The sequence below is a fragment of the Bos indicus x Bos taurus genome, chromosome 16, assembly GCF_003369695.1.
Source record: "Bos indicus x Bos taurus breed Angus x Brahman F1 hybrid chromosome 16, Bos_hybrid_MaternalHap_v2.0, whole genome shotgun sequence".
In the NCBI taxonomy this organism is placed as follows: Eukaryota; Metazoa; Chordata; class Mammalia; order Artiodactyla; family Bovidae; genus Bos; species Bos indicus x Bos taurus.
Genome location: NC_040091.1, coordinates 754793 through 782778, shown reverse-complemented (window position 1 = coordinate 782778; position 27986 = coordinate 754793). Strand labels below are relative to the sequence as shown.

Here is a 27986-nt window from a genome sequence, read left to right as displayed (position 1 = left end):
CATTATATGGATATAAATCAAAAACAACAGGCTATCCTGACTGGTTTCAGACTCCAAAATAGTAAATTCTGACTATTTCTCATAAATATGGACTTTGGACAAAAGCTATTTTCTCCTTGATTTTTACCATGCTAACAAGTGAAGATAAACTGAATATGATGGACACTTAAGAAAGCTGCTGATTTCTACTATGAACATAGTAGCCTTAGTCATCTTTTTTCACTTTTTAAATACTTGTTGCAATTTGTATTCAACAAAGCTTTCTTTCTTAAGTTACTTTTGCAATTGTTTACTTGTCCAGATGTTTCTGTGTCTGAGTCTTTGATAGCATTTACTATGTGCTGGCACTAATACCATGCTGGAGCCGAGGATTTGGAAATGAATTTGAGGAAGAGACCTGCCTGTGAATAAAGAACTTCCCCTCAAATACTTGGTAGGATGTTAACATCACCTTCATTTGTTCTGACGCTCCATGCAAAAGGAAAGGATCCTCAAAACAGTTATGCCTGAGAGGCTATCCCTGGGATCCAGAAAGTTGTCCTCTGACATGGTTCTGTCTGCCCACAGCCTCCTGATCCAGCCTTATCTGTGCCTCCCTTGCCCTACTTTGCTCTTCAAAGTGAAAGAAAGAAAGCGAAAGGCGTTCAGTAGTGTCCTACTCTTTGTGACCCCATGGACTGTAGCCTGCCAGGCTTCTCTGTCCCTGGAATTCTCTGAGCAAAAATACTGGAGTTGTTATGTTAGCCACTCCCTTCTCCATGGGGTGTTTCTGTCCCAGGGATCAAACCCAGTTCTGCATTGCAGGCAGATTTTTTACTGTCTGGGCCACCAAGGTGCCTCCCTTACCCTACTTCGTGCTTCAACCTCTTAAATCCATGCAGATCCTGGAACATGGCAGCCTCTTCCCATCACGGGCTTTTTCTGTTTCTCCTGCCTCATATGTTTTTGCCAGGTTAGCACCTGTTCTTCCCCTTCCAACTGAAACATCATTTCCCAAGGAAGACTTCCCTGACCACCCACAGCATTTGTAAACTCTCCTAACCCTCAGAAGTACTTTGTTGAACTTTTCACAGTTGTAATAAATAACTGATTTATATGAGCCGCTGTTTAATGTCCATCTTCTTTGCAGACCACGTGCTTCATGAGGACAGGCGCTGACTCTCTGATTTCACTGTTTTCTGCCTCCACCGCCTCCCACAGTACAGGGCAACTGTAAGTGCTCAATTAGCATTGGTTGCACGAGTAAATGAAGGATAAGAGCAGACGATTAGAATGACTGGATCAGGGAAAAATTGTCAGGGTGCTTTCTTTGGGTTTTCATTGTACCTCCCGAGTTGGTTATTCACAAGGTGACATAACTATTGAAAAGATGAAATTTCTAGCACCTTCGGTTCCAAACTCAAAGCAGAAGAGTTTGAAGTTTTGTACCATCCTGAGATCATTTTTTAATTTATTCAGTCACTTAATAAATACTTCCCTAAGCATCTACTATGTGGCAGGCACTAGGGATGAACACAAACGTGAGTAGAACAGGACCGCGTCTTTGCCTTTACTGAGTTTATAGACTAGTGAGGGAGGCAGACATCAATGACATCCGCACTCACACACAAGATGTAAGATTATAACAGAGTCATGCGCTAGGAGGAGAGGTACAAAGTACTCTGACAGCCCCAGTAGGGATCTTCCCTCACAGGGGAATCTGCCTTTTCTGAAGGTGCTTGCTGAGCTGCAGTCTGAAGGATGCGTAAGTGTGTTAAGTTGAGAATATGCAGATTATGACCTGCAGACCGAGGAGGCATGAGCCATGCACACAGGGTGGGCAGGAGGCTCCTTCACTATCAGCTACGACTTTGGGGAAATGAAAACCCTGGGGCTGTTTTGATTGAAGGTACGGTTTCAATACACAAAGAAAGTGAAGTGACAGGATTACTTACAGACTCCAGAAACAGAGGAGGGAGGCGTGCAAGGAGCTGGGGCCAGTGCAAGGAGCAGTGCTCTGTCCTAGGTCACAAGCCGGCAGGAGACAGAGAGCAAGCACCTTTTACTTACAAGGTGGTTGAGGAGCACCACTTACTTTTCGAGGGCTCAACTTTAAAATTTTATTTTAAAAGGTGCCCAGGGAAATGCAAAGCAGGACCTTGTGGCTGGAATCCTAAACTCAGGTTCTTATCTAAATTGCCAGATTCTGGGTGTGAGTAGAGTTGTCATACTGTAAAATGCTTAGGCAGCAACTCAAATAGCTGCCTCATCACAAGAAATGATGCAAACATGGAGTTCATGCTGCTTGTTGTGACATGAAAAGTCCTTTGTCTCTGCCCTAAGGTTCTGTGTCTTCTGCCGGAATCCATAAGACTGGCTGTCTATCTCATTAGCTTGCAAGTAGTAGAAAATCTCAGGCCCTTCATCGTTACTGACATGCAAGTAGACGGCATATGCAAAAGCTGTGTGGTGGATGAGAGCAGAGCAAATATAAGAAAGTTCAAGAAGGAGGGCATTGGGACTTCCCTGGTGGTCCAGCAATGAAAATTCTGTGCTTCCATTGGTTTCCAACCCTGGTCAGGGAACTAAGAGCCCACATGCCACGTGGCGCGGACATAAAGTAAAAAAAGAAAGATGGAATGAATGGATGGGTTACAGGGGCTGAAGCGGGCAGGACATGAGATGAGGTTGGGAGGTGCTCTGGGACCCTCGGCCAGTCATGCTGGGGCAGCCCCAGGCAATGTCTTGGCCTCTTCTGGCCACATTCATGCACGACATGTGGAACCGATGAACTGGGTTTAGGGGAGCACAGGATAAAGCTTGGGCCAATCTAAGCCTATGAAATAATTTTTAACAAAGGAGGAGAGTGAAAGTAGGTGTTTTCTTAACATCCTGCACCCTGTTATGAAAATTTTTACATACCTACCACTGTAATATTTCTATTAGACTTAGAAGAAGTCTATTTCCCAGTGCCCCAAACAAAGAAAGGTTATTATGAACTATCATTTCTGTCAATTATCTAGGGTACAAAAGAAGGCTATTCACCTTAAGAGGGTGAAGCAATGACCCTTTAGTGTTCATGAGTATGACTCTGGACAAACTGCTCTCTGATCGTTTCTTTCAGTGAAGAGTTGTTTCAGTTCTACAGGGAGAGGAAGGAAGAGAAGTGCACAGAGAGATAGACCTCACCAAGAGAGGGCTGTGAAACCAGTGTGGCTAACATCAGATTAGTACCGAATGTTAGTGTCAAAGTAAAGGTATCTATTGAGAAGCCCTCTGACCTCTTCCAGCAACTGGAGTTCTGAATTTTTCACTCCCTGCCTATTAATTCATTTGTAGCCTACAAAGAATGGAGTTGTCTAGGATCTTTGGATCAAAGTGTATCCACAAATAAGACAAATCATGCAGAGCCTTGTTAAGAAGTTTTGTTCTTATCTGAAGAGTGACCAAAAAAAAAAAAAAAAAATCACCGAGGGATCTAGAAAGGGGTGGTATCATTACACTTGGGTTTCAAAAGAGAGGAGCTGAGGGAATGGGGGTTATTGATCTTCTGAGATTATCTGCTCCTGGGGGAAACTGAGTAGTCTGCATTTTTACTTCTTGGTACTTCAGCGAAGCCTCAGACTTGCCAAATTCTTTCTCATTCATTGTAACTGGCATTTCAAAAGGAGGGAAAGCAGCAGCAGGTCTCAGAGTGCCACTCAGCACTTCCTACTCCTCTCTAGCTTTTCTTGTTAAACAATCAGCATGTCAGTCGCTGAAAGGCTCTCTGGCCCTCACCTTGACCTTCAGGCTGCTATGGGAAGCAGGCTTGGAGAGGAGGAGAGGAGGTCAGGCAGGGTGATGCCGGGGTCAGGGAGAGAAGAAATAACAGCCTTGTTTGGAGGTGCTGCGGGTTGCAGAATTCAATTGTGCCCAGTTTCAGCCTGGCCAAAGGCCTGGACAGAGGGCTGGAGAGGCAAAGGTAGGGGTTGCCAGAAAAGCAGGGGAACTGCTGACTTTTGGAGAAAAGTGAGTGGGAGGCTGAGTCACTGGGCCCAGGAACCCCCAGATCATCCCTCTAATGGCTGTTCTACTGGCAGATGCCTCAGGAAGACTTGGCCCAAGTTTTCAAGACTCTCCAGGGTTTCCCAATCCGCCTCTCGTGGCCCACAGTGCTCCTCCCCCGCCACTTCACAGTCTGCCAGTTCCTTCACTGACACACAGCTCGGTTTCCAGTAAAGGGAGGATTGCGGTGCAGGGGAGTGGAGAAGGGTACGTATAAGAGGAAGCTGGAGGCCCAGGAAGCGTCCTGCTCAGGCAGCTGGGGAGCAGGAACCTGAAGGCACAGGAAGAGGCCGCGCCATGCCCTCCTCTGCTGCAGCCAGGATGGGGCTGAGGGCGGCTCAGACAGGTCTCTGGGTTGGCCGCAGAGCTACTGCTTGCAGAGACTGGCCTCCTACCTGCTGTGGGGAGAGGCAGTGGGTGGGAGAAGGGGTGGTGCAGAGCCAGGGGGGAGAGAGGAGGTGCCTGGTGTGAGGAGGCCCTGGATTCCATGGTGGTGGCGGGGCAGGTGCAGGGAGCAGGAGGGAGGACCAGAGGTGCTTGCAGGGGGTCTCATCCTGGATTTCCCTTCAGGTTTTGTGGTCCTGGTGCTGCTCCAGAGCTGTAAGTAACCTTCTTTTAACTCATGGAAGGTGGGGGTGTGGTGAGGGCTATATGGAAGGGAACTTGGCACTTTTCCCCAGTTTCTTCTGTGATGCAAATGGCTCAGAAACATTAGCATTTGTTAAACCAAGGTGATGAGTATATAGATGTTTATTATACTACTCTCTACTTTTCTGTATATTTAATATTTTTCAAAATTAAAAACTTTCAAAGGCTCAGGTTCAATGAAGGCTTCAACCAATAGCCTAGTGGGAACCACTAATAGGAGCCCAGGAACAGTGTGCATGAGTGATGCCCACTCCAATCAAGAGGGCAGAAGAGGCCTGCTCTGCAGCAGCAGAAATTAGAAAAAGAAGAGAGCGGGAACTTTCCAGTCCACTGGGTTATTGTGTCTCAGCTAGGGGGATGGACTGAGGGGCCGGAGACTGCCATTCTGGGTGGGTTACGAGTCAGGGGTACCTTCCCCATGAAGGCAGAGAAGAGACAGGCCAGAGCCTCTCAGATCAAGGACTCCTGAAAGGCAAAGGTCTTCTAACACTGGCTGTTTGGAGCTAGGCCACTCCTTTCCTTCAAGGCCTCCAGGGAACCTTACTTACTTGTACCAAGTCCCATCTCATCTTTATTCATTAAAGCCTCCTCACTCCATGCAGTGTTCTGTTCTTAGTCTGCAGTATATTTATATACTTTGATCTTTCCTAAGCATTTTCAAAATAGGTTTTATTTTCACCAGACAGAGAACTCCCTTGAGCCAGCTGCTTTCACTGAGAATTTTAACTATGCTCACAATTCTACCCATCCATCCCACCCCTCCCCAAAACCCCACTGGTGCTCAGCTCAGGGCCCCAGCCAGAGGGTCCCTGGCTCAACCTTGGCCCAGGGCTCACCCTAGCCTTCTCCTCAGGTGCTGCATACAAGCTGATCTGCTACTACACCAGCTGGTCCCAGTACCGGGAGGGTGATGGGAGCTGCTTCCCAGACGCCATCGACCCCTTCCTGTGCACCCATGTCATCTACAGCTTTGCCAACATAAGCAACAATGAGATCGACACCTGGGAGTGGAATGACGTGACGCTCTATGACACACTGAACACACTCAAGAACAGGTTGGGCCACTGACTAGCCAGGGCAGGAGAAAGATGGAGGTCAGGAGGGCTGGTTTCAGGGTAGAGTGCGCCTGCTCAAGGGGATGGGCAAGGTCTCCGGGACTCACTTCTGGGTAGAGAATTGGAGGGCCTTGGCTCAAATGGGAGGAAGTGATGAGGGCAGAGGTCAGGGTATAGAAGAAGCCTGCAGAAAAAGGCATAGATGAACTCCCCTGGGAGAAGGAACTCTCTCTGTCCCCTGTGGGTGCCTCTCCACAGAGAAAATGTTCATGGTTCTATTTTGCCATATCGTGGCTTCCCACTGGAGGGAACAAAAATGGGCAACACATCTCAGAATACATGCCACAAATACTTAGAAAACCTTAGAATAGTGAATTTCAAGGTTGGAAGGGCCTTGGAGGCCTGATTCAGCCTCTACCCAAAGCTAGAAGCCTACTACAGCTTCCTAAACATGGGGCCACCCCATATCATGGCAACTTCACTCAACCCCAGCCTTCCTGCCTCTCTGTGCCCCACAGGAACCCCAACCTGAAGACCCTCCTATCTGTTGGAGGATGGAACTTCGGTTCTCAAAGGTAGGATGCATCCCCCAGAGGATGATGGGATAAGAGGAAGCATAGGTTTCTCTACACCCATGGGATGAAGGTCACAGGGACCCCAGAATGGTCAGGCACAGGGACGTGAATGGTTGTCAGGAGTTTGCATCACGTGCAATCATGAAACCAGAGACCAGAAAGGGGAAGGAACTTGCCAAGAGACACACAGCAAGATGGCAGTCAATGTTCTGATTGCTTGCCAATGCTCTTTTTACTACTTCTCAGACATGAAAACAAAGAAATTTGAGGGGATACTGTCCTAAGGGTTGGAAGGAGCAAGATGGAATGAATGGGAATTTGGGAGTGGAGACCCTGGGAGGACTTCCTGGAGTGGGTAGAGTTGGAGCAGCTTTAAAAAGAGTTAAAGTAATGGCTATAACAGCTCTCATTTATTGAGTGGTTGCTATGTGTCAGGCATCCTGTCCAACCACTATCACATGTAATCCTCATAATAGCACTGTGAGATATTACATTTATGCCTGTTTTACAGATGAGGAAACTAAGGCTCAGGTTATAATCTGCTCAAAATGGCTTGGCTACTAGGTGATAGAGCCAGGGATATCTGATTATAATGCACATGTTCTTTCTATTAATAAGATGATTAGAAGTGGGTCCTGTCCAAACCATGCCCTCCTATAGCTGTGTGAGTTCAGGCTCCCAGCTGCACATGCCCCAGAGACCACTCCAAGGGGCCAAGGCACCCAGCATTTTGGTGCTGAGCACTCTACTGTGGTGATTTTGGTTCTAGATTTTCCAAGATAGCTTCCAAGACCCAGAGTCGCAGGACTTTCATCAAGTCGGTGCCACCATTTCTGCGGACCCATGGCTTTGATGGACTGGACCTAGCATGGCTCTACCCCGGGTGGAGAGACAAGCGGCATCTCACCACTCTGGTCAAGGTGCTGGTCGGGTCGGGGAAAGGGGCAGGGAGGTGGGGAGCACCAAGGAGTAAGGAGGGCAGAAGCTATCTTTGGGCATGTTCTCCCGAGGCAGGCAAAAGGAGACTAAAGCCTCCTTGCTGCAGAGTCCTGAGATCTGGACCAAAGGTAAGACAAACAGGCCTGTGTCCTGAGGTCTGACACAGCAGGGAAGACATCCGCTGAAAACAGGGGAGGTGGGCTGGGGTTCTAAGAGGCAGCGTTCACTAACCAGGGCGCCTACTCCTCACTGCCACTTAGTCGAGCATCATTGTCCTCTATTCATTCTCAAACTGACACTGCGCACTCCCGAGCATGCACTAAATCAGGGATACTCAACTCCATCTGGGGGCAGCCCAAGCATCTCTAGTTACCCTAGGGGCAGAGCAATCAAACAAACTGTTCACAGTATCAGTAACATTTGCTGGATCATAGAGAAAGCAAGGGAATTCCAGAAAAACATCTACTTCTTTTTCATTGACTACAATAAAGCCTTCCACTGTGTGAATCATAACAAACTGTGGAAAACTCTTAAATAGATGGGAATACCAGACCATCTTACCTGTCTCTTGAGAAACTATGTGGGTCAATAAGCAACAGTTAGAATCTCAACAACTGACTGGTACAAAATCGAGAAAGGAGTATGACAAGGCTGTATATTGTCACCCTGTTTATTTCACTTATATGCAGAACACATCATGCAAAATGCTGGGCTGGCTGAATTACAAACTGGAATCAAGATTTCTGGGAGAAATATCAACAACCTCAGATACGCAGATGATACCACTCTAATGGCAGTAAGCAAAGAGGAACCAAAGAGCCTCTCGATGATGGTGAAAGAGGAGAGTGAAAAAGCTGGCTTAAAACTCAATATTAAAAAGAAGAAGATCATGGCATCCAGTCCCATCACTTCATGGCAAACAAAAGGGGAAAGGTGGAAGCAGTGACAGATTTCCTCTTCCTGAGCTCTAAAATCACTGTGGATGGTGACTGCAGCCGTGAGATTAGAAGATGGTTGCTTCTTGGAAGGAAAGCTATGACAAACCTAGACAGTGTATTAAAAAGCAAAGACATCACATTGCCGACAACGGTCCATATAATTAAGGCTATGGTCTTTCCAGTAGTCATGTATGAATGTGAGAGTTGGACCAGAAAGAGGGCAGAGCACTGAAGAATTGATGGTTCAAACTGTTGTGTTGGAGAAGACTCTTGAGAGTCCCTTGCACTGCAAGGATATCAAATCAGTCAATTCTAAAGGAAATTGATCCTAAATATTCATTAGAAGTACTGACACTGAAGCTGAAGCTCCAATACTTTGGCCACCTGATGTAAAGAGCCGACTCAATGGAAAAGACCCTATGCTGGGAAAGACTGAAGGCAGAGGAGAAGGGGGTGACAGAGGATGAGATAGATGGATGGCATCATTGATTCAATGGACATGAACTTGGGCAAACTCCAAGAGATGGTGAGGGACGGACAAGCCTGGTGTGCGACAGTCCATGGGGTCGCAAACAGTCAGACACAGCCTGGTGACTAAACAGCGTAGAACAACAGACTGAACAACAATCAATATGAATCACTTTAACTTTGTGTTCTCATTTACTACCTTAAACAAAGCAGAGACCGACAGGCAAATGTCTTCCAGCTCTATCTGTGGACTAAGCGGGATCACTCTTTATTCTCATGGTCCCTGCAGGACAAAGAAAAATGGAATATTGATGAGTACACACGGGGTGTAGGGATGAGATCGGCCCGAACTGTTTTTAGGAAAAGGATGGGTGAGCCTGCAGATGGGACCACTTTATCATTCCCACTAAGCTCCGGTCTGGTTGGAGATTACAGCAGACAGGGAAGGCCAATGACATCCTCAAAGATCTTTCTCCACAAGGCTTGCTGTCACTCACCTGCCTCTCTCCCAACCAGGAAATGAAGGCTGAGTTTGTAAGGGAAGTCCAAGCAGGCACAGAGCAGCTCCTGCTCAGCGCAGCAGTGCCTGCAGGGAAGATTGCTATTGACAGAGGCTATGACATCGCCCAGATATCCCGGTGAGTCTCCTGATCTACTCTGCCTTAGCAATCTGTGTACAATCAGAATACTGGGCTTTTGGTCCCAATTTCTCCAGAGATGAGTGACTTTGAGCAAGTCACATCACTTCTCTGTGCCTCAGTCTTCCTATCTGTCAAAAGGGATATAATAATCCCTATCTTTCCTTTTCACTTGGGATATTGTGCTGACCAGTTGAGAAAATTGCTATGAATGTACGTTTGTGGGAAAAGAAGTAGAGAGAGTTATACAAATGAGCCAGTCACTAGTCTCTGGAAGGGCAAAGCAGCAGTTAAAAATACCTTTCATTTCTAGCCTGCTGGAGAGTCCTCAAGGGACTCTGTCTTGCAGAGACTCCCCTTTCTTGTTCACCTGTCCCTTCTCCTTGCCTTGCCTCCTTATGCATGTGGCGATGAGCAGTCTCCAGCCAAGCAGCTTGATTTCTTGGTGGAACAAGACATGGATCTTAGGAAACCCAAGAGTAAGAGACAAAGACTCTTCACTCTGACTAGAATCTTCTTTAGGGTCTCAGGCACATGTAGATTCATTGTTTTAATTGCTTTAATTGATCAGTTCAGTCACTCAGTCGTGTCTGACTTTTTGCAACCCCATTGACTGCAGCATGCCAGGCTTCCCTGTCCATTACCAAACTCAGGTCCATCAAGTTGCTAATGCCATACAACTATCTTATCTTCTGTTATCCCCTTTTCCTCCTGCCTTCAATTATTCCCAGTATCAGGGTCTTTTCAAATGAGTTAATTCTTCCCATCAGGTGGCCAAAGTATTGGAGCTTCAGCTTCAGTGGCAGCAACTGTCCTTCCAATGAATATTCAGCACTGATTTCCTTTAGGATGGACTGATTGGAACTCCTTGCAGTCCAAGGGACTCTCAGTTCAAAGGCATCAACGCTTCAGCACTCAGCTTTCCTTATAGTCCAACTCTCACATCCATACATGACTACTGGAAAAAAACATAGCTTTGACTAGATGGACCTTTGTTGGCAAAGTAACGTCTCTGCTTTTTAATATGCTGTCTAGGATTGATGATAGCTTTTCTTTCAAGGAGCAAGCATCTTTTAATTTCATGACTGCAGTCACCATCTGCAGTGATTTTGTAGCCCCAAATATAAAGTCTCTCACTGTTTCCATTGTTTCCCCATCTATTTGCCATGAAGTGATGGGACCGGATGCCATGATCTTAGTTTTTTGAATTTTGAGTTTTAAACCAGCTTTTTCACTCTCCTCTTTCATTTTCATCAAGAAGCTCTTTATTTCTTCTTCCCTGGTGGTGTCATCTGCATATCTGAGGTTGTTGATATTTCTTCCAGCAGTCTTGATTCCAGCTTGTGCCTCATCCAACCCAGCATTTCACATGATGTACTCTGGATATAAGTTAAATAAGCAGGGTGACAATATAGAACCTGACATACTCCTTTCCCTATTTGGAAACAGTCTGTTGTTCCATGTCCAGTTCTATTGCTTCTTGACCTGCATATAGATTTCTCAGGAATCAGGTAAGTTGGGCTGGTATTCCCACCTCTTTAAGAATTTTCCACAGTTTGCTGTGATCCACACAGTCAAAGGCTTTGGCATACTCAATAAAGCAGAAGTAGATGTGTTTCTGGAACTCTCTTGCTTTTTCGATGATCCAACAGATATTGGAATTTGATCTCTGGTTCCTCTGCCTTGTCTAAATCCAGCTTGAATATCTGAAAGTTCACAGTTCATGTACTGTTGAAGCCTGGCTTGGAGAATTTTGAGCATTACTTTACTAGCGTGTGGAATGAATGCAGTTGTGTGGTAGTTTGAACATTCTTTGGCATTGCCTTTCTTTGGGACTGGAGTGAAAACTGACCTTTTCCAATCCTGTGGCCACTGTTGAGTTTTCCAAATTTGCTGGCATATTGAGTGCAGCACTTTCACAGCATCATCTTTTAGGATTTGAAATAGCTCAACTGGAATTCTATCACCTCCACTAGCTTTGTTCATAGTGATGTTTCCTAAGGCCCACTTGACTTTACACTCCAGGATGTCTGGCTCTAGGTGAGTGATCACACCATTGTGGTTATCTGGGTCATGGAGATCTTTTTGTGTACATCTTCTGTGTATTCCTGCCGCCTCTTCTTAATATCTTCAGCTTCTATTAGGTCCATACCATTTCTGTCCTTTATTGTGCCTATCTTTGCATGAAATATTCCCTTGGTATCTCTAATTTTCCTCAAGAGATCTTTAGTCCTTCCCATTCTATTGTTTTTCTCTATTTCTTTGCCTTGATCACTGAGGGTGGTCAAGTGATCATTGATCACTTAGAGGGTGGGAATGAGGTGGCTCTCAATCATTTGTCCCAAACACCTAAAGCTCATATTCATGCAATCCACCTGGAGACCCCTAATCTGTGTGTGTAGAAAGCTTACTCCATATTACAAGGAATCATAGTTTCAGGCCATCCTTTGGTCCTGCTCTTTCCCCACAAGGCTAGTTACTGATGATATTAATCTGCTTTCTCGAAGATGAATGTGGTTGGAGAGCAGGGATTGAGATGTGCTGGAGGGCAGCTCCCAGTTGTGTCCTGGGTGCAGACAGGAAGAGCCCTGTTCTTGCTTTGAATGCTCCTTTGGGACCCTGAGCAGGAGCCTAGGTCCAGCAGCCTAGTCTGGTCACTGGGTTCTACCAGATTTTGGATTAATGACTGCCTGTTCTTCTTGCTCACATCCTGTTGGGGTGGTGTGCTTTTAAACTTTTCTCCTTGCCCTGCATCCACTCTTCTATAGACACCTGGACTTCATCAGCCTTTTGACCTATGACTTTCACGGAGCCTGGCGCCAGACAGTCGGACATCACAGCCCCCTGTTTCGAGGCCAGGAAGATGCAAGTTCTGACAGATTCAGTAACGCTGTGAGTGTCCCAAAGGAGGGAAGGCTGAGAGGGGGCCACAAATGCCTGCCGCCTGCCAGAGCTCACACACCAACCTCTCCACTGCTTAGTAATCCTGTAAGGGAGGGGTTAGGGGCCCACTTCACAGATGAGGAATCCGAGGCGCAAAGTTCATGCATCCTCCGTGGCTCTGGGAACTGAGGAGGTGATATGTACATACAGAATCAAGATATCTCCTGACGGGCCTATAGGGTGAAGGCACAGGGCAGGTGGGAGAGGGCAAAAGAGGGCTGGGGGCTGAGAAGCCAAGAGTCTGGTCTAGCCCTGCCATTTGCTTGCTGTGAAATGTGAGCCAGTCACCTGATTTCTGCAACTATGAAACAGCATCTTCTCCTATACCTAAGAGGATTTCTTTGAGATGGAAACTGTACAGTGTTTTTTAGACTGACATTATAAGTTCCCGGAAGGAAGGGAATTCCAGGTGCATCTAGATCTGGAACTCCCTTCAAGGCAGCAATGGGAATTGCACGACCTTTTCCCTCCTAGACTACCTGCTCAAACTGTCCTGCCCTTCCCACACCCAGGACTACGCTGTGAGCTACATGCTGAGGCTGGGGGCTCCAGCCAATAAGCTGGTGATGGGTATCCCCACTTTTGGGAGGAGCTACACTCTGGCCTCTTCCAAGACAGATGTGGGAGCCCCCATCTCAGGGCCAGGAATTCCAGGCCAGTTCACCAAGGAGAAAGGGATCCTTGCCTATTATGAGGTATGAGCTAGGAAGAAGGTAAGATTTCCCACAGCATCGGCAGCCCTGGGGAAGGTGACCCTCCAAATCATCCTCATTTTACTCCTTTGAAAATTAAAAAAATTAAAAAAAATTCCAGCAGACTTAGCACTCTAGAGAAGAGGGAGGAGGAGGGCAGGCACATCACGTCTTCATCCCCTCTGGCCACCAAGTTGGGGCCTTCCTTTCAGCCCAGGAAAAAGCAACGGCCAAGAGGTAGGTTTTGTTTTGTTTTGACCCAACTTCTGCTGCTCTGAGTTGCCTTGGCCAGTCCTCAGTGTCAGTGGAGAGCAGCCACAGAACCCCAGGATATTTGCATCTATTTTAAGTAAAGTTGCGTGAAATCTGCAGGTTCTAGGGGCAGGTGCAACCTGCAGGATGAAGCAAGGGGCTGCAATAGATTTGGGGGGTAACATCCCCCCAGTGACCGGCAACATCTCAGCACAGCTCTCCAGTCACCCCTGCCCTGTTCTCTGCTCAGATCTGTGACTTCCTCCACGGAGCCATCACCCACAGATTCCGTGACCAGCAGGTCCCCTATGCCACCAAGGGCAACCAGTGGGTGGCGTATGATGACCAGGAGAGTGTCAAAAACAAGGTATATTCACAAGGCCACACCCCCCAGATGAAAAGCGAGAGGGATGCCCCCTGCACCGAGGGTGGGACTTGGCTACAGGGGTGTTTTGGGTCCCAGTGTCATCTAGATAGCATGCCCCCATGTGCACCCTGGCACGGGAACCCAGCCACGCCCGCCTTGGGTCTCCCCACCAGGCACGGTACCTGAAGAACAGGCAGCTGGCTGGCGCCATGGTGTGGGCCCTGGACTTGGATGACTTCCGGGGCACCTTCTGTGGGCAGAACCTGGCCTTTCCTCTCACAAGTGCCATCAAAGATGTGCTTGCTGAGGTGTAGCCTTCTGCCCTTGGGCTCACAGTGGGGCAGAGACGCCTCTCACACTTGGCTCTGACTGACCAGAAGCCTGATCTCCTGCCCTGCTGGGGCCCCGCTGAGCCTCAGCCTCCCTTCCTTGGGCCCATGTGAGGGCCACGGCTCCGCAGTCTGAGCTCAGCTCTGGTTGAGGGGCAGGCCGGGGTGGGGCTGTGGGGCCAGCACAGCGCACAGTGCAGGGTCAGCACGTACCTGCTGACGAACAAGAATGCTCAGCAGCGCCAAGCCCGACACCGGGAGATTTCTTCCCCTTGCTTACTCTGGGGCCTGATGCCTAAGGACGCCATTTTGGCAAGCTCTGCTGCCACACAGCCTTATAAGAAGCAGCAACCACACTAATTACACTGTCTGCAAGGCCTGGCTTGAAACCTTTTCCCGGGAACATAACTGTATCTCCATCCCACTTCCCCTTGCTGGTTCTGGATCTGCTCAATAAAGCACCAGGGTTCACCCGTTGTTGGCGCTTGCTTCAGTATCTGTGGCCCCACTGGGCTCACCTCCCACCTCTCTTCTGGAATCCTTTCTCTCAGACTTGGGAGCCCTGAGGTGCAGAAAGTGAGACCACCCTGTCCTCTGCTGCCTCCAGGGCATCCCCCAAAGCGGCAAGCATCACCAGATTCATCGGTTGTGGGCTTAACCCAAGAGTGCTGGAGGCCTTCTAGATCTTAAATTCATTGTCATCCAGACTTCTCTATATGGTTCTTTGTTGAAAGAAGCCTTTTCTGTTTCCAGGGGCTAGCAGGCACTAGGAAGGAAACCCTTTAATCCCAGCCCTTCATCTCTTCTCACCCTGGGGAGGGGTAGGAGCCAATATAGGGCCAGGTTAGAGAGAGCCCTGACCCTGGACTCAGAGGTAGGAGACACCAGTGTTACCTCACACACTGTCCCACAATCACTGGTCTAGAGTCTCTGCAGATCTTGAGAGCTGGCCTTCCAAGCTCCCCTCACACTCTCAGTGAGCAGTTGCTCATCACCTTAGAAGAGCCCTTTTCATTGCTGGACTGAAATTGGTCAGATGTCATAGGGCTGTAGCCTAGCCCTCTGTCTCTCTCCTCTCAGGACACACTTAGCCCTCAGCCCATGCAGAAATCAAGGCTCCTTGGCCCAGCCTGGGACACGAGGTGGGGGCCAGATGAGACAGTGTGGGTCAGATAGGATGAGCTCAGATCAGCCAGGCTTCCAGTCTTCATGAAGTAGAGATGCTCTTAACAGTTTCTGCACACTCCAAGAGCCTTGGACAAGCTTTGTATCCCGAGTTCATCTGCATGCTCCAAAATCAAAGAGAATTTATTCATGGATTCCCGGCTGTTTGAATTATCTGTGACTTGGCCCAGTGGTTTGTGGCACTACTTTGAGGTGTGGGGAAAGGAAATACCTATCGGCCTCCCTGAAATCTGAACTAGCTGGAGCAGGGCAGAAGCAACTAATCCCAAGGTCACTGCCAAGCTAAAGGCAAAGAGTGAGAACTTGGCCAGAGCTTCAGGGTTGCCTGGCATTTCACTGCAGGCCAGTGGGCCCAGCATTCCCAATCTGTGCCTACAGCCCTCCCACCACACTGGGGTCTTTGAAATGCCAGGAGCTGTGAATCCTCCAGTGCAGCTACCCCCCTCCCCATCTCCCCCGGCCACCCTTCCCCCATCCTGGGACAGGCTCTGCAGGGCTGACTCAGGGTCCTACAGAGTTAGTCACATTCACTTATAGCTGCAGAGTCAGAGCCCAGGGATGGGGATCGGGTCTCCGGACCTAAATCCCGCCCGGCAGGACTCTGACTCACCCAGCAGAGGGCTCGGGCACCCAAGCAGGGCAGGATGAAGAGGCTCCTGAGGCCCTCCACTGCCTTTCCCAACAAGGACAGCCACCATGGGACGTGGCCACCACACTCCTGTGCTCTCAGCGCTGGGGAAGGGGCAGAGTGTGAATGCGACTGATGGCTTGAAATAAATTACACGGGCATTGATTTTAAAACGGTAGGATATATCATACATGCTGAAGAGTGCACAAAATGTATTTTCTTTTTTTTAATTTAAAGAATTACTATATAGTGAAAGGCTGTATAACTACTACTCAGGACAGGAAACAAGACCTCATTTGTGCCTCTGAAACTCCATATCTCTGTCCCTCCACCCAGAGGCAAGCACTATCCTAATCTTCCTTGCCTTCTTTTGTGGTCTTATCACCTAAAGATGCCCCCTGAAGAAGAGAGCTGGTGCTGCCCGTGTTTGAATTGAGTATGAATGAGGTCGCATCACTCTCTGTGCCCAGCTTCTTTCGCTCCCTGTTATGTCTGTTAGATCAACCGAGTAGCTGAAGTTTGCTCATTTTATTCCACTTTTGGTTTATAGGTGCACATATACGCCACTTATTTATGCATTCCTCTGTTGAGGCAGAGCTGTGCTCTCCAACTTTAATGTTATACACAATGCTGCTGTGAATGTTTACATGCATGTTTCTAGGACTGTAACTGCTCGGTCACACACTTTCAGTTTGACTAGATACCATCTCACTTTTTTCAAAGAGATTGCTCCCATCTACACTCCCGCCAGCAACAAATCTTAATGTTTTATTGGATGAATGACTCAGTGACTAGAAATCTGGCCATACCTGCCTCATTTCCCCCGTGGCACACAAATGTCCATGCCATGTTCTGCTTCGAGGACTCTAGAAGTCTCTGAGTGCTGTCCTCCTCCAAGATCGCTTCCAGATCTGTCTTACGACTTGATTTCACCCCAAGGGCTAGGGGACTGTCATAGTGTCCTCTGTAACAGACAAGGAAACTGAGGTCCAGAGCAGGAATTTGAGAGGCTGGGTAACCTGGGGCCTTGGACTCCCTTCCTGGGGTCCCATTGTTAGAAGACTTCCTGCAATCCAGCCCACTTTGGGCATCTCAGCTCCCTCCCTCTCTAGGCCCTCAGCCTCATACAGCCCAAGTGAAAATTCCCAGGGAATGTGAGGGCTAGGGGAGTGCAGGAGCCCAGGAACACAGTTGGGAGTGCTCTAAGAGAAGGCTGTTGCAGGCTGTGTGCACCCAAGCCGAGAAGCCCTGAGCACAAGTGGCCCCACAGAGGCCAAACACACAGAGACTGATCTGGGTTCATTATCCAGATGGAAGCTCTGGTTCCCAATGCCCTGACCCCTGGCACAGCCTCCTGGCAATGTCCCATCTCACTGATCTGTGCCCTCCTCCCATCTGGGCACAAGAACCCTGTCTCTAAGATTCAATCGGGATGATGGACGAGGTTGTGTGCTCCTCAAGGGACCCTTGCAGTTCCTCCCCCAGAGCTATTCCTGGCCTATGCGCCTCCCTCTCCCTTCAGTCCCCCTGCCTGACCTGACCCCACAGCTGGGAACATTTGCTTGGGGGTGGGGCAGCCCCCTGACTATATAAGACTGAACCTAGGTAGTCCCAGGCACCCTGGAAGCACAGCTCCTCCAGTGCTAATCCCTGCACACTCCAGCTTGACCCTCCAGCGGGCACTGCAATGACAGAAAAAGCCACCTCGGAGGCCCCTGCCTGTGGTCTGGAGGAGACCACCTCTGAGTCTGCACATGTGCCCCTTACAGAGCTCTTTGGAGACACGGCAGCTCCGCAGGCTCCTGGGGGGGAGCAGGCTCCCGGGGGACAGCAGGCTTCTGACCCACAGGAGTCTGCCCGTCAGCCTCCTGACCCCGCAGCCTCTGCAGCCCCCGCAGGCCCTGCAGCCACTGACCCTGCACTTCCACGTGAAGGTGATGAGAGCTGGGGTGGGCGGAGGGGGGAGGCAGTCATGGCAGGGAGCGGTGGGGGGCGAGGTCTCGGCTGCAAACCCCTTCACCGCCCCCTGCTTCTCCCTCAGATGTCCCCAGTGCCCCGCTGCTGCTGGCTGTGGAGGATGTGAGTGACAGCTCGGTGACTGTGAGCTGGGAGCCTCCAGAGAGGCTGGGGAGGCTGGGGCTTCAGGGCTATGTGCTGGAACTCCGTCGAGAGGGAGGTGAGCTCCGGGTTAAGCCCTCATATACGGAGGGGAGGTGGGCCTGGGGGGCAGTAGGGACAAGACCCCAGACTCTGCAGTTGAGTCAGAACAGAGGGAGACGCAGAGGGGGAGTGGAGGCAGTCTGCTTAAGCCTCATGGACAGCGTCTTGCTCACCTACACATCTCTGAAAGCAGGAGGGCATCCAAGGGGCCTCAGCAGGTGCCTTGTCCTCCAGCTTCAGGAAGCCTCTGAGTAACAAGGGTAAAATGGTCGGTGACACTGCGGTTCTCCTCTGTAAGAATTAAGGAGGTCCTGAGTCTCAGAGGACCCTGCTTGTAAAGAAGTTGAGGGAGAGGGCTAAGTTAGAACAAGAGACAGTGAGGAGAAGGAGCGGGGCTGTGGCCAAACTCCTGATGCCGCCATCTTGTCCGCTGCCGTCTTGTCCACCTCCGCGGCAGGCAAGTTCAGTCTGGCTCCTGCCTTTGCCTCCGCCTTGCTGTGTGACTTGGTGAACGTGTCCAAGCCTCTCTGGGCTTCAGAAAACCCGTTTCTGGCCACCACTCAAAGGTTCTGATACAAGGTGTCTTTGATGCCATTTGATACATGAGAAGTCAAGGAGGGACAGCGGAAGGAAAATAAGGCTCGGAAAGGGAGGCCAGCTTCCCCAGACCGTCAGTGAGCAGGGAAGCCCCACTGAGAAAGGGTGCTGGCGGCCATGGGGCCAGGCAGGACCTTGTACTGTCTTCATTCCTCTCAGCCTTGGACTGGGTGCCTGTGAATGCCCGGCCCATGATGGTGACCCAGCAGACCTTGCGGAACCTGGCTGTAGGTGACAAGTTCTTCGTGCGCGTGGCTGCAGTGAGCTCTGCAGGGGCTGGCCCACCGGCGGTGCTGGAGCGGCTCATCCACATCCAGGAGACCATCGGTAAAGCCCATCCCTGCTCCCCAGTCCTTCCCAGGCGCCTTAGCTAAAGGATGGAGAAAAGGAGGCCAATGGATAGAGTCGCTTCCCCACACTCACGTGCACAAGCCACCTGCTGGCGCCATCTTGCCTTAAGAAAGTTCCAGGTTCCTCAGCAGCAAGGAGTCTCTGGAGGTCAAAGAGGTCAATTTTCTGGGTGGTCCGGCTTGCAAGCATTGGAGGAAGGACTTCCCGACCCCCAGAAACGAAAGTTCACGCTGCCCCGGTCACCTGCTCAGAGTCCCAACACTTAAGAGTCATTTCATTCTTCCTATCTAATCGTAATCCCTTCAGCGGCCATAGAAGCTCATTTTCTGCTCATTTCATATGACCTGGGTTCCAGATTCTCCCAAAGGTTTTGGAATAGAGAAAAATCTTTGTTTGCCTCTTACTGTACCAAGTCCCTAGTGGAAAGAAGACGAACACCCTGCAAAAGACCTGTGAAAGTTTCTCCATCCCCAGAGGCCAGTGCTGAACTGGAAACCTGGGAGGCCAGCTGCTGTCTCCTTGCTAAGATTTCTATTTGTAGGGTGCATTAGCCTCAAGCCTACCCTTGCTCCCCTCCCAAGGCTGGTCGGGTTTCAGTCTGTTAATGGCAGTGAGTCATTTGGTCTGATCCAAGGTCTCTGGGGACAGCCCAGAGCCCCAGAGTGACAAGAGACATGGGCCAGCAGGTGGCCCGAGGCCTGCTCCACCTTCCTGCTTGTCCTGCCCTCCTCTCTCCCAGAGGCAGAGGGGCACCCCGCAGCTCTGGACAAGGCCACCAGAAAGAGGGGGCTTCATGGCCACAGAAGGGAGTCAAGTTTGGATTCAAGGAAATACTTTTCAGCTTTAAGGCCTGAGAGATGTGGGAACCACAGGGCTAGGCAATATAGAATTATAGATTGTCATGGCTGGTCCATCCAAGCCAAGACACCCCAGGACTCCCTTGAGGTCACCCAAACTATTAGTGGCAGTTCCAGAACTGACTCCCACAGAGGACCATTCCTGTCCCACCAGGTGGCAAGCAATCTTTTCTGGTGAATTTCAAAACCAGAGGACATGTCCATCCTTTGAGTCTGGGTGAGACATGGTCCCACCTGGCAGCTCAGTGTGATTCTAGCCTGGAAGTGGCGGGGAGACCTCCTGGTTGGGAAGGGGGCGTTGGCAGGCATGCTGGACCCTCCCTGATGGCACAAGGAGTTTGGACTCTGAGAGCTTGTTGGAGCCAGGACCTTCGACTTCAAGGCCTAACGTTGGAGGAGTCGGCTAGACTCGGCACCCACTACTCCATTAAAATTCCTCTGGCAGGAAAGAAGGGGATTTCCTGGAGAGAAGCGGGCAGGAGGAGGTCGTGAATAAACAGGGAGCAGCCAGGCCCTTCTTAGGGGCAGGGCAGGGTGGGGACCCTGTCTAGAGTCCTCAGCTGCTCAGCTGTCCCTCTTCAGCCACCTGGAGCTGCCAAGCATTCCTGGCCCCCTGCAGCTGCCTCTGGAACATTCCACCCCTGGTGCTCCCAGGGCCAAGTGCCTGCGCAGCTAGTCCTCAGAGACACTGTGTTCCTTCTCACTGTCCCCTGCCTCTCCGCCCTGCACGCCACTAACCACCTGCTGCCACCTGTTTGTCACTGAGGGGCCTCAGCCACCCCCACCCCCACCCCGCCTAGGCAGAGAGTTGCGAGGGTGTTGCAGCTCCCCGTGGAATGCCCAACAGCTTCAGTGGTTGCACCTGATGAGGTGATGGTCAGGAATGTGGTTCTCCACTGGAGCACGGGTCGGAAGTAAGGTGTCAGGAAGGACCTCCCAACCGCAGACTGAAAGGTAGTGGGAGGGAAAAGAGAAGGAAGCGGGTATGCCTGCTCTGGCTCCCTTTAGCAAGGGAAAGACCCCAGTTCTCTCACCTGGACTGGGGACAGAACAGTGTGCAAATGGGTCTCACGGGGCGTCTCTGAAGGCCTGGGCTGGTGCGAGGCAGAAGGGCAGAGGCATTAGGAAGGAGACAGTTGGCCATCCTTCTTGGGAATGCAGGCGACAGGTGCACATGCACTGCCCACCAGGGGGAGCCCGGGAGCCAGCAGGGCCCATCTGGAGTCCAGGAATGCCAGGGCTGCAGGGCAAATCCCAGCCTGGCAGGGTTGGAGCACCAAGGGAGTGCCTAGGATGCCTACCAGTTCACACCGTGGAGGTCCTGCCCTCCTGGAACCTCCTGTCTCTCAACTCCCCAAGGGCCTCAGGGGATTCTGGCTCCTGAATCTGGGGAGTGAGCTTTGCCCTGCCCACAAGGAGGCAGTCTCAGAGCATCCCAGGAGCCCTGCGGGGCGCAGCCTCACTGTTTGTCACGTCCCCTGCTGCAGAAGCCTCTCAGCAGCCCCCCTGCTGTGCTAAGCCTAGACTCTGGTTCTAATGCAGAGGCCCCCAAGATCCGTGTTCCCCGCCACCTTCGTCAGACCTACATTCGCCAGGTGGGAGAGTCGATTAACCTGCAAATCCCCTTCCAGGTGGGTATGCCTCCCTCCCAGGGTAAGAGCATGGGTGGAAATACAGGGCCCCGCCTGAGGTGTATCGGAGGAGCCCAGAAAATGTCAGGGTTCCCTTGGAGGTCTGCTGAGACCCACCCATCAAGATGCGCGTGACTCAGTCGATTCTCCAGCTGGCGAATAGGACAGGTGGCCCCGGGGCCGGCTGGACAACCGGATGATGAGGGTCTAGGAAGCACCTGTGGCTCTAGCCGCTGCTGCCCTTCCTAGGCAAGGCTGGTGCGGTCAGCTCCCTTGAGCACAGCTCCAGAGAACCCTGGAGCGGTGGTGGGGGCCTGCCACCTTCTGCTCCCATTCAGAGTTTCTCCCTCCCAGGGGAATCCCAAGCCTCAGGCTTTGTGGACCCACAACGGTCATGCCCTGGACAGCCAGCGGGTGAGCGTGCGCACTGGGGACCAGGACTCCATCCTCTTCATCCGCTCCGCCCAGCGCTCTGACTCAGGCTGCTATGAGCTCACTGTGCAGCTGAAAGACCTGGAGGCCAAGGCAGCCATCAACATCCTGGTGATTGGTATGGGACCGGGGGAGGCAAGGGCTGAGGTTCCCCTGCCCCAGGACTGATGGTCAGGGGGGTCAGGCCAAGAGAGAGCGATAGCAGCCCGATCGTGTTGAGGGAGGGGTTGCTGCGAGCCCAGCCCTCCTCCTTACTCTGTGGTCCTGCAGAGAAACCTGGACCCCCCAGGAGTATCAGATTGCTGGATGTCTGGAACTGCAACGCTACCCTCGAGTGGACACCGCCCCAGGACACAGGCAACACAGAGCTCCTGGGCTACACGGTGCAGAAGGCAGACAAAAAGACAGGGGTGAGGCCTGTTCGAGCAGGGTGTTAGGGAGGAGGGTCTGACTAGAGGTGGGTCTGGGGGAGAGGAAGTGGCCGAGGTGGTGGGGAAGGCCTGTCCACAGAGAGTACAGGAACTGAGGCCTTCTGGTCTGCCCACTGCCATCCTGACTCGCTGTGTGGGTTTTGGCAAATCTCTTTAAACTCTGGACTTCAGTTTCCTTCTGAAGACTGCAAGGACTGTTCTCTGGGGCCCTTCAAGCTCTAAAGCAGTGCTTCTGAAAATGTAATGTACATGTGAATTACCTAGGAATTTTGCTAAAATGCAGGTCTTAATTCAGTGGGTCTGAGGTGGGGACTGAGATCCTACACGTCTCTGAAGGTCCCAGGTGATTCTTTGCAGGTCATCTGGCCACACTTGGACCAGTAAGGTTCTAGAATTCTCTGAGGTCCCCAGAGAGGTCGCCTTCTCCCAGGAGTTGCTTCTCCGCACTCCAAGCCCCTCAGAGGAGAAGGCCCCAGGGGGCGCAGGGAGGGCGAGGGCATGGGGAGTGAGGACAGCTGGGCCGGGCTCTTGCAGCAATGGTTCACAGTGCTCGAGCGCTGCCACCCCACCAGCTGCACTGTCTCCGACCTCATCGTGGGCAACTCCTACTCCTTCCGAGTTTTCTCAGAAAACCTGTGTGGACTCAGCGCCTCAGCAGCTGTCACCAAGGAGCTCGCCCACATCGTAAAGACAGGTAGGTCTGGGTCCAAGACCAGAAAGCAAGCCAGGCATTGCCATGCCCGTCTCTTCCATCCCTTGGAGTGTCGGCACCCCTCCCTGGGTGCATCTCACGGGAGTCCACTTGCCAGAACTTTGGCTGCTTCTCCACACCCAGGCCACCGCTATGCAGACACACACATTCACAGAGTGACTGTAAAAGATGGATGTGGTTGACTGATCGTAACAAACACATCAGAGTAAACCACGCAAATGAGCAGCACCCCTTGGGAGACTGCACTTATGCTAAAGATGCCATGTGGTTGCCAACATCATAGCAGTCACTGGGTCTCATGTACAGCGTCCCAAGAGAACCACTCTGAAGGACAGTGTGTGTGGTTAGGTAGACTGGCGAGTTTGCTAAAAGCAAACTCCCAACCCTAATATAGCACCACGTAGATGGACAACAGAGATATGGTTATTTACTGTTTCTACATAGACACATTGTCCTCTTGTGTCAAATGTGAAATTCCCGGTCCTTTCTCCCTGTCACCTGTGTCACCTGGACGTTGGGCCTAAGGGCCCCACACAGTCCGTGTGGGCCACAGAAAGCACACTCTTTTAAACACCAGCCTAAGTTGCACAGAATTAGGAAAAAGGTTTTGTTTAAAAATAGAAAGCCAGTAAAGTCTCCAAAGACAAAGAGAAATAACATGTGGACTTGCTGGGTTTTAGTCCCCACCCTCAGTCAGCCACCCCCCTCCCTGCCTCCCTGTGACTCGCCCAGCCATGGTTTTGGCTTTCCTCTGCCTCTCTGAGATACTCTGTCTTTGCTCCTGCATGTTGGCTGTGCCTGGCTTCCCAAAGATCTCAGGAGCCTGGGGTCCTGCCATGGGGCTCCAGAGGTGGAGGCAGGGGTGAAGTGGGCTGTCGCCTGCCCTCAGCCTTCCTCCAGACCACTGGCTCTCTGCTCAAAGAGCCACGACCAGCACGTGGCCTTCCACCTCTTAAGCCACAAACTCACTGTGTGAGATTGGCAAGTCCCTCATCCATGAAGGGTCTTAGTTTTCCATCTGTTAGCTGGGGTGATAAACGTACCCTTCCAAAGGAATGCTGTGTAGATTAAATGGGATACCTAGGTGTAAACTATAGTGATTATTTCAGGAAAACAGATGAGGTCAGTCTTAAGAGGTCTCGTCCTGTAACCTCAAACTCATCCCCTCTTTCTCCTCTGAAACCAGATATTGTTGCCAAACCTAAAAGCTTTGTTGAGCGAGACTTCTCAGAAGCCCCCTCGTTCACTCAGCCCCTGGCTGACCACACCTCCACCCCCGGCTACAGCACACAGCTCTCCTGCAGTGTCCGAGCTTCACCCAAGGTGAGGTGAAGAATCTTTCCAGACAACTCTGCCTAAGCCTGAGGGTGGCCTTCGGGGGCTTCATCCTGGCCCACACCCTTCCCAGCTCTCTCTGACCTTGCCCCCCCAGCCCAAGATCATCTGGATGAAAAACAAGATGGACATCCAGGGTGATCCCAAATACCGAGCTCTCTCTGAGCAGGGTGTCTGCACCCTAGAGATCCGGAAACCCAGCCCCTTCGATTCCGGAGTTTACACCTGCAAGGCCATCAATGTGCTGGGGGAGGCGTCTGTGGACTGCCGGCTGGAGGTGAAAGGTGAGGCCTGAGAGAGGCTGCTTTTTAGGAATCTTCTGATGCATGGGAGACCAGGAGAAGCCATCTTTTCTCCTGCTGGACTAGATGAGGCTGAGCGCTGAAAATCAAGGCAAGATGAGGATAGTAAAGATAGAAGTCAGGCTCTCAGGAGGACTTTCCAAATGTGGGAAAAGGAGGGCTGGAGTCTGCCTCTCAGACACACGGCTCACTGGGTGAGGGCTTGAGACTCACTACCTCCCACCCTGCACTTGGGTCCCCAGCAGACACCCGCCCCCTCCCTGAGCTCTAACCTTCAGGTCTCTCCCAGCCTCAGCCACACACTGAGGAGCCTCTGGTGGAAGCTGTGAAGAGGAGAAAGGTAACTGCATGCACCCCCTCTCCTGCCTCTGGGGGTGGAGGCCTGGAGCAGGGGTGGGCTTAAGAAGGGAGGGTGGCAGTCAGCTCTGAGTATAAATCTGCAGTCACAGGCAAGATACCTGCACAGTCCTGGTGGTGCTCTGGAGACCCAGCACAGTAGGGTGATGCTGGCAAGGCCTGGAAGGCTTGGGCATCCAGGGGACGGGCACAGGACAGAGTCTAGTCCCGACTCTGAATGACCTTAGGCTGGGGCATCCCCGTGGGATAATTTCCTCAGCCAGAAAAGTAGCAGAAACAACCATGCCCTGACTGCCCTTCCCAGGTGGATCTGAGGTTCTGGACGGGTGAGGGTATATCCTAGAGCTGCGGGAGGCAGAGCTGGAGCCCGGGCTGCGGGTCTAGGGCCTGAGGGGAGGGGGGCCCGGAAGGGAGGCCTTCTCCCCCTTATCATCTCTTCAGCAGGCGCACGTCTCCCACCTCTGCCTACCAGCGGGGCTCGTGAAACGTTCTTTGCCAGGTGCCACAGGCCTGAGGGGTCAGGGCTTCCAGGCCCAGAATCAAGCGCCTCAGAGGCCCGAGGTATTCACCCCACAGCGACAGTTGATGGCTTTGCTCCTTGGTACCTGCCTCGCCTCTGTCCCTCCGCTGGGAGTGGGCCTAGCAGGCCTCTGGACAGGCTTCTAGACACCAGGAGCCCTGGAAGTTGCAAAGATCGGAGCTCTCCTGCAAAGAGTCGTATGCTGGGCGGGAAGCACTTGAATAAAGGTGTTTGGTGTTATGCTGCAGCGCCTCTGTGACAGTGAGAGTCAGCGTGACGGGCGCTGTGTCCCCAGGAGGGTGGGCTGAATGTGTCCCCATGATGGAGTCTCCACCTCTGACACTGTGAGGAAGGTCCAGTGGGAGGGGACCCGTGATCTCATGGGGGTTTTCCAGATATGAGATCTTTTAGGATCTTGTTTCACATTCAGTTTGCTGACCTTAGAGGATAACTACAGGAACAGACACACCCTTCTCTGGAACCCTCCTTGCTCCAAATGCCTCCATGCCCTCCCGATTCCCTTCATTTCTCCCCAGACACCACCACTGATTTCTATCTGTTGAGGTTGCCTGTTGCCCTCAGTGGTGGAGTGCATTCTCCATGAGGGTTGACGGTCTTTTATTAGTCAAGTGACCTCCCTGGGAGCCAGGGGACATTCCACCTGAGAGAGGGAAGGGCCTGGAATCAGCCCTGGAGTTGCTGTTCACACTTAGAACCTGGGCCCTCACTCCTCTGTATGAGGAGCTTTGGTTTGGGCCAGGAGTAGGCCCTTGCCGAAGGGTCTAGTCTAAAGGCCTAGACTCTGCAACAGAGCCTCAAAGCCCGTGAATATAGTACTAAGTGCCTGGGGTGCTTAGGGTACTTAAAATCTGGTAAGACCTTCCTGTCCACACACTCCAGAGGGGCATCTCCTCCGGCCTGAGCAGCCTGTCACACTCATCCCACAGTGCCCATGGCAGCCCACTTTCCCTTGTTCGTCTCCTCCCCAGGCAGGCAGCATGTTCCCAAGAGTTGACAGGTCTGGAGTTCCCCAGAAGCAGCAAAGAGGGGTGTCACCTAGGAGGGTGCCCAGCACAGAGGACTGGAGGAGCTGGTAGAGCTGGTGGCCCAGATGACAAGCCGCAACGCTTCATTCTCTTACTTGGGATGCTCAGGGCAAGAGTCAGGGCTCAATGCTTCTGCCTCGTGGCTGTCTGAGGCCGACACCTGCCATTCCACACTAGTTCCAGGGAGCATGGAGCTCCCACTCAGGGACCAAGGGCTAGTGGAGAATGAAGCAAACACTGGAAATGATTTCTGGACCCGTTCTTTCTGCCTCTCACAAGTATAACCTTGGAATCCCGGGGGCGAGGAGAGCAGGCACCCTGGCAAGCATCATGGTCAGGAACACAGGGTTGTGGGAGGTGGGGACTAAAGGCTCCTTGATTCCTGCCTGTCAGTGGCTCTGGCCACCTTCTTCTGCAGAACAGGAGAGAAAACAAGGCCAGGACATCCACTTTCTCTCCTTCTCTCTGTCTTGGCAGGGAGCTTCTCTCCTTAAGCTGGGTCCCAGGGCTGCAATCCCAGCACCTGTCAGACAAGCCGCTGTCCTGCCTGCTGTGGGAGCTGAGCTTGCTCTTCTGGCCTACGTGGTCCCACGGCAGTCTCAGGGTCTCAGGCCCACTCAGGCCGTGGCACTGGGCTGCCTTGGGTTGATCAGGCAGATGGGGAGGCCCAAGCCACTTTCCTCTTTCCCTCAGGTTACCTGGTTCTCTCCCCATAGACTGACCTCCCAAACCTCCCCCAGGACCGTGAGGGGCGGGTCACAGCCACAGCCCACAGCAGGGAGAGACCAGGGAGACGAGTGGGATAGCAGGGAGGGGAGCCCTGGGCTGAGACACCCCAGATGCGGGCAAGGGGGGGTGGCGGGTGGAGTCTAGTCATCGGGTCTCTCTGCTGGGGCATCCTCATCAACGGGGGGCGCAGGCTGGCAGCGGAAGTGGTCATTCCAGATCTTAAGGAAGGTCACTCGAAACTTCTGGATGCGGAAGGCGTAGACGATGGGGTTCATGGCCGAGTTGCCGTGTGAGAGGAAGATGGCGATGTATATGAGGATCCTGGGCATGTGGCAGGAAGGGCAGAAGAGGGTGATACAGTTGAGGATGTGCAAGGGCAGCCAGCTGAGGGCGAAGAGGAAGAGGATGAGGGCCAGCGACTTGGCGATCTTCAGCTCCTTCCCATAGTACTTCTGCGGGTCTCCGGAGGAGGCCGACACCTTCTTGCTGAGCTGCTTGCGGATCAGATAGAAGACCTCCATGTAGATGAGGACCATGAGCAGCAGCGGGGGCAGCACCCACACGAAGAAGTTGAAGTAGACCATGTACTCCATGCTGATGACCTTCTCGAACTGGCATTCAATCACAGGCTCGCCCACGCTGCCATTGGCCAGCCAGTCCCGCTCCACCGCGCTCAGGTTGTTCCAGCCGAACATGGGCGTCAGGCCCACCACGAAGGAGAGAATCCAGCAGCCAGTGATGGCCACCACAGCCCTTCGAGGAGTCACCACTGTCTTGTACCTGAGGGAGAGGAGGGCAGAGTGTGAGGCCCCCTTCTCGGTTCACCCAGCCCCGGGGGTCTCT

At 51.8% G+C, this 27986-nt stretch overlaps 3 protein-coding genes and 1 long non-coding RNA gene across 11 annotated transcripts in view; 2 read left to right on the top strand and 2 right to left on the bottom strand.

Moving 5' to 3' along the window:
* Positions 1 to 4238: 4238 nt before the first annotated feature.
* On the top strand, positions 4239 to 14347 carry CHI3L1 (chitinase 3 like 1). Its single transcript, XM_027564163.1, has 10 exons — positions 4239 to 4372; positions 4597 to 4626; positions 5528 to 5729; positions 6248 to 6304; positions 7074 to 7224; positions 9166 to 9287; positions 12056 to 12179; positions 12743 to 12925; positions 13425 to 13541; positions 13715 to 14347. The coding sequence occupies exons 1-10, from the start codon at positions 4324 to 4326 to the stop codon at positions 13853 to 13855; spliced, it is 1176 nt and encodes a 391-aa protein (XP_027419964.1). The 5' UTR covers positions 4239 to 4323; the 3' UTR covers positions 13856 to 14347.
* A 1547-nt stretch (positions 14348 to 15894) lies between these two features.
* On the bottom strand, positions 15895 to 18626 carry LOC113906272. The gene is made up of 2 exons (XR_003514827.1): positions 18017 to 18626; positions 15895 to 16647 (listed from the first exon to the last, which is right to left on the bottom strand). It is a non-coding gene; the product is annotated as an uncharacterized LOC113906272 (long non-coding RNA).
* Positions 16424 to 25615, top strand: MYBPH (myosin binding protein H). Of its 3 annotated transcripts, none has more exons than XM_027564162.1 (11): positions 16424 to 17617; positions 17725 to 17859; positions 18600 to 18767; positions 21191 to 21279; positions 21634 to 21829; positions 21982 to 22121; positions 22677 to 22836; positions 24041 to 24177; positions 24287 to 24473; positions 24781 to 24831; positions 25348 to 25615. In XM_027564162.1, the coding sequence occupies exons 1-10, from the start codon at positions 17371 to 17373 to the stop codon at positions 24795 to 24797; spliced, it is 1476 nt and encodes a 491-aa protein (XP_027419963.1). In that variant the 5' UTR covers positions 16424 to 17370; the 3' UTR covers positions 24798 to 24831; positions 25348 to 25615. The 3 variants fall into 3 exon arrangements, with proteins under 3 accessions (XP_027419963.1, XP_027419962.1, XP_027419961.1); XM_027564161.1 differs by having other exon boundaries at positions 25293 to 25615; XM_027564160.1 differs by having other exon boundaries at positions 25290 to 25615.
* A 312-nt stretch (positions 25616 to 25927) lies between these two features.
* ADORA1 (adenosine A1 receptor) overlaps positions 25928 to 27986 on the bottom strand; it is a 41547-nt gene continuing 39488 nt past the window's right edge. For all 6 annotated transcript variants that reach the window (XM_027564166.1, XM_027564167.1, XM_027564165.1 and 3 more), the window contains one exon: positions 25928 to 27923. In XM_027564166.1, the coding sequence (XP_027419967.1) occupies positions 27284 to 27923 (640 nt within the window). In that variant the 3' untranslated portion in view covers positions 25928 to 27283. The remainder of the gene's footprint in view (positions 27924 to 27986) is intronic.